Genomic DNA, 2637 nt, shown 5'->3' on the forward strand with positions numbered 1-2637 from the left:
TGGTAATTAATCAATAAAACAACTTAATTGTTTGACAAGTGTGGTTTTGGTTCAATGTCATATGATTCGGGTTTAACAGGTTGTAACAATAGAGTTTTACGCATTTTATGAAAGAGGGTCCATATGGTAGTCAATAATTCGTCCAAATTGATCTAGAGAAATACATACACTTTTAAAATTTGTGTTGATTGGCTGGAGTTTTGAAATTAAAGTCTGTTAATTTGTAACCTTCAATTTTACTAAATTTGGATTTGACAAAAAACATAAAATTAAAATTCTTTGTGAACCTCCTTGTTTTAAGATAACTAAGACATCAAAATAACCATTCAAATTAAAGATGCATCAATATTTCCAAATTTAGTAAAAATGACCAAAAACTACATTCTCCACAATAAGCCAGCTTTATCATCTAAAAAAAGCCATCTAATTCCCTTCTTTATAAACTAAAAATCATCCTCACCTATTTCCTTAAGCTTCGTCCTTGAATTTTACAATTCATCATACAAGGAAGATCAATTTTGTCCATAATAAGTGTACACGAAATGGCGAAGTGTCAAGCTGTATTTCTTTTGGTTGGCGCTCTCTGCGTCCTGTCTTTGGCCGGTGTCGCCAATGCCGCTGAGAACCATTTCAAAGTCCAGGGCATGGTGTACTGTGACACTTGCCGTATCCAATTTATGACCCGCGTTAGTACAATAATGGAAGGTACGTTAACTTTGATCAATCAATATATGATCGCAAATTTTAGTATGAGACAGTCTATTGTCACAACAAAATAAATGTCACGTAAGAATTATTCTTATGTTACGTGATCAAATGGAAATAAACTTGCACATGTATTGTTTAAATTTCTGTTATGTCAATTTTTAACAACGATTTAATTATAAAAGTGGATATCTATCTCGACTATAGTATATAATTATATCCTAATAATATGAATATATGATGCCTAAATTTTGAAATTTTGGTAAAAACAGGGGCAACTGTGAAGTTGGAATGCAGGAACATTACAGCAGGAACTCAGACTTTCAAGGCTGAAGCTGTAACAGACAAGGTAGGACAGTACAGCATCCCTGTTGATGGAGATTTCGAAGACGATATCTGTGAAATCGAGTTGGTTAAGAGCCCGAACAGCGAATGCTCTGAGGTTTCACATGATGTTTATGCCAAGCAAACTGCTAAGGTTAGCCTAACATCTAACAATGGTGAAGCTTCGGATATTCGCAGTGCTAACGCTCTCGGTTTCATGAGGAAGGAGCCCCTTAAAGAGTGCCCTGAGGTTCTCAAGGAGTTGGATCTTTATGATGTTAAAGCTAATTAAGTAATTATACAAAATGTACAATTTTTTTTACCAGTTTGAATGTAATACCAGAATAAGCATATGACATTTTTTTTTTTCCAAAAAAAAAGGGGGTGCAAGAACAAAAAGTTTTAGTTATATAGAGGTATAATTTATTCATCAATTTTAAGAAAATTTAATTGTAGCCTTGTAATGGGAGTTTATTGATTTTTCTTGCACCCTTTGTGAGTTTGGTGTTGAGGTTTTAACATGTAATGTCATTTTGCTCATTTTGGATTGATGTGGATGTAAGCTTTTGTATTTTCTCTCTATATTTTTTCTTTAATTCCCTTTTTAAAAATTTGTCTAACACATATAAAGAAAAATTTTACACAAATATTGTGTCATGCAAATATTATATATACCTTAATAAAAAAAAAAATCAAAAATATTACTACATGTAAATGCTCACTTTTATGTGCTTAAATTTTTTATTTATTGTTTATTTTATGTACTGGTATTTATATACTTGCTTGTTGAAAATCAAAGAAAGAAGGTCCATTTTTTTTTTCCCACATAGTTCGCCAACAATTTTATTCTCAAAGTAAAAGAAAGATTTTTTCTAGTTAGACTCCTATCAATGTAACGAAAGAATCACCCCTTCCTATATCTTTATCTTGTCAAATGAGACCCCAAAGAGCCCCCTCTTTACCACATTAGGGGGGGGGGGTTGTGGGTGAAGGGGTGGTTTACATACGATTGAGGCAAAGTGCTTTATGATTGAATCTCAAAGGCATTTTTTTTTTATTTGGTAGATCCAAGTCCATGGCCTATTTTAGGCTCACTCGGAGCGTAACTTTGGCAATGACCGTAGGAGATGTGAAGTACATGAATGCACTCGTTTCAAATTTTCAAGGGGCCGGGGTGCAACACTTAAAAAATGGGAATATCTTCTACAAGTAACTTTAATTATATGCAAGATAAAGAGAAAAAAAATGCTTATTAAAAAATGGGGATATCTTCTGTTTTGGATAAAAACAATGGGGCCTTCGGCAAGCTCTTTCGAGGTGGAGAAGACTGGTCTCGGTCCAAAGAATGCTGGAGCCGAGGATTTCCTACACAACAAAGAACACCTAAACTGGCCTCGGGGGTTGTGTCGAGGAAGGCCCCTCCGATGCCGAAGTCAATACGGTGTTTAAAAGAGAGAGAATATGCTATGCAAGAGATTTTATGCTTGAGGCTGATTGTGGATGATCTGTGAAGTGAAGAAAAGGCTAGCTTTTATACCTTTGCTTAAATGAGGGGCTTGGGCCCTTGGGGTCAAGTGGGCTTGCCACTTGGACCGAACCTTTAACTGA

General features: G+C 34.9%; 1 protein-coding gene across 1 annotated transcript; it reads left to right on the top strand.

Moving 5' to 3' along the window:
• Positions 1-542: 542 nt before the first annotated feature.
• LOC110730477 (pollen allergen Che a 1-like) lies at positions 543-1699 on the top strand. Its single transcript, XM_021910273.1, has 2 exons — positions 543-705; positions 978-1699. Exons 1-2 carry the CDS (start codon positions 543-545, stop codon positions 1319-1321), a joined length of 507 nt encoding a protein of 168 aa, XP_021765965.1. The 3' UTR covers positions 1322-1699.
• The last annotated feature ends 938 nt before the right edge of the window (positions 1700-2637 follow it).

This window comes from Chenopodium quinoa, unplaced genomic scaffold, assembly GCF_001683475.1.
Source record: "Chenopodium quinoa cultivar QQ74 unplaced genomic scaffold, ASM168347v1, whole genome shotgun sequence".
Lineage (NCBI taxonomy): Eukaryota > Viridiplantae > Streptophyta > Magnoliopsida > Caryophyllales > Amaranthaceae > Chenopodium > Chenopodium quinoa.

Coding starts and splice junctions, on each gene's coding strand:
- LOC110730477 (XM_021910273.1), top strand. CDS start 543: ATGGCGAAGTGTCAAGCTGTATTTCTTTTGGTTGGCGCTCTCTGCGTC. Junction 706..977: donor CGTTAGTACAATAATGGAAG/GTACGTTAACTT, acceptor TGGTAAAAACAG/GGGCAACTGTGAAGTTGGAA.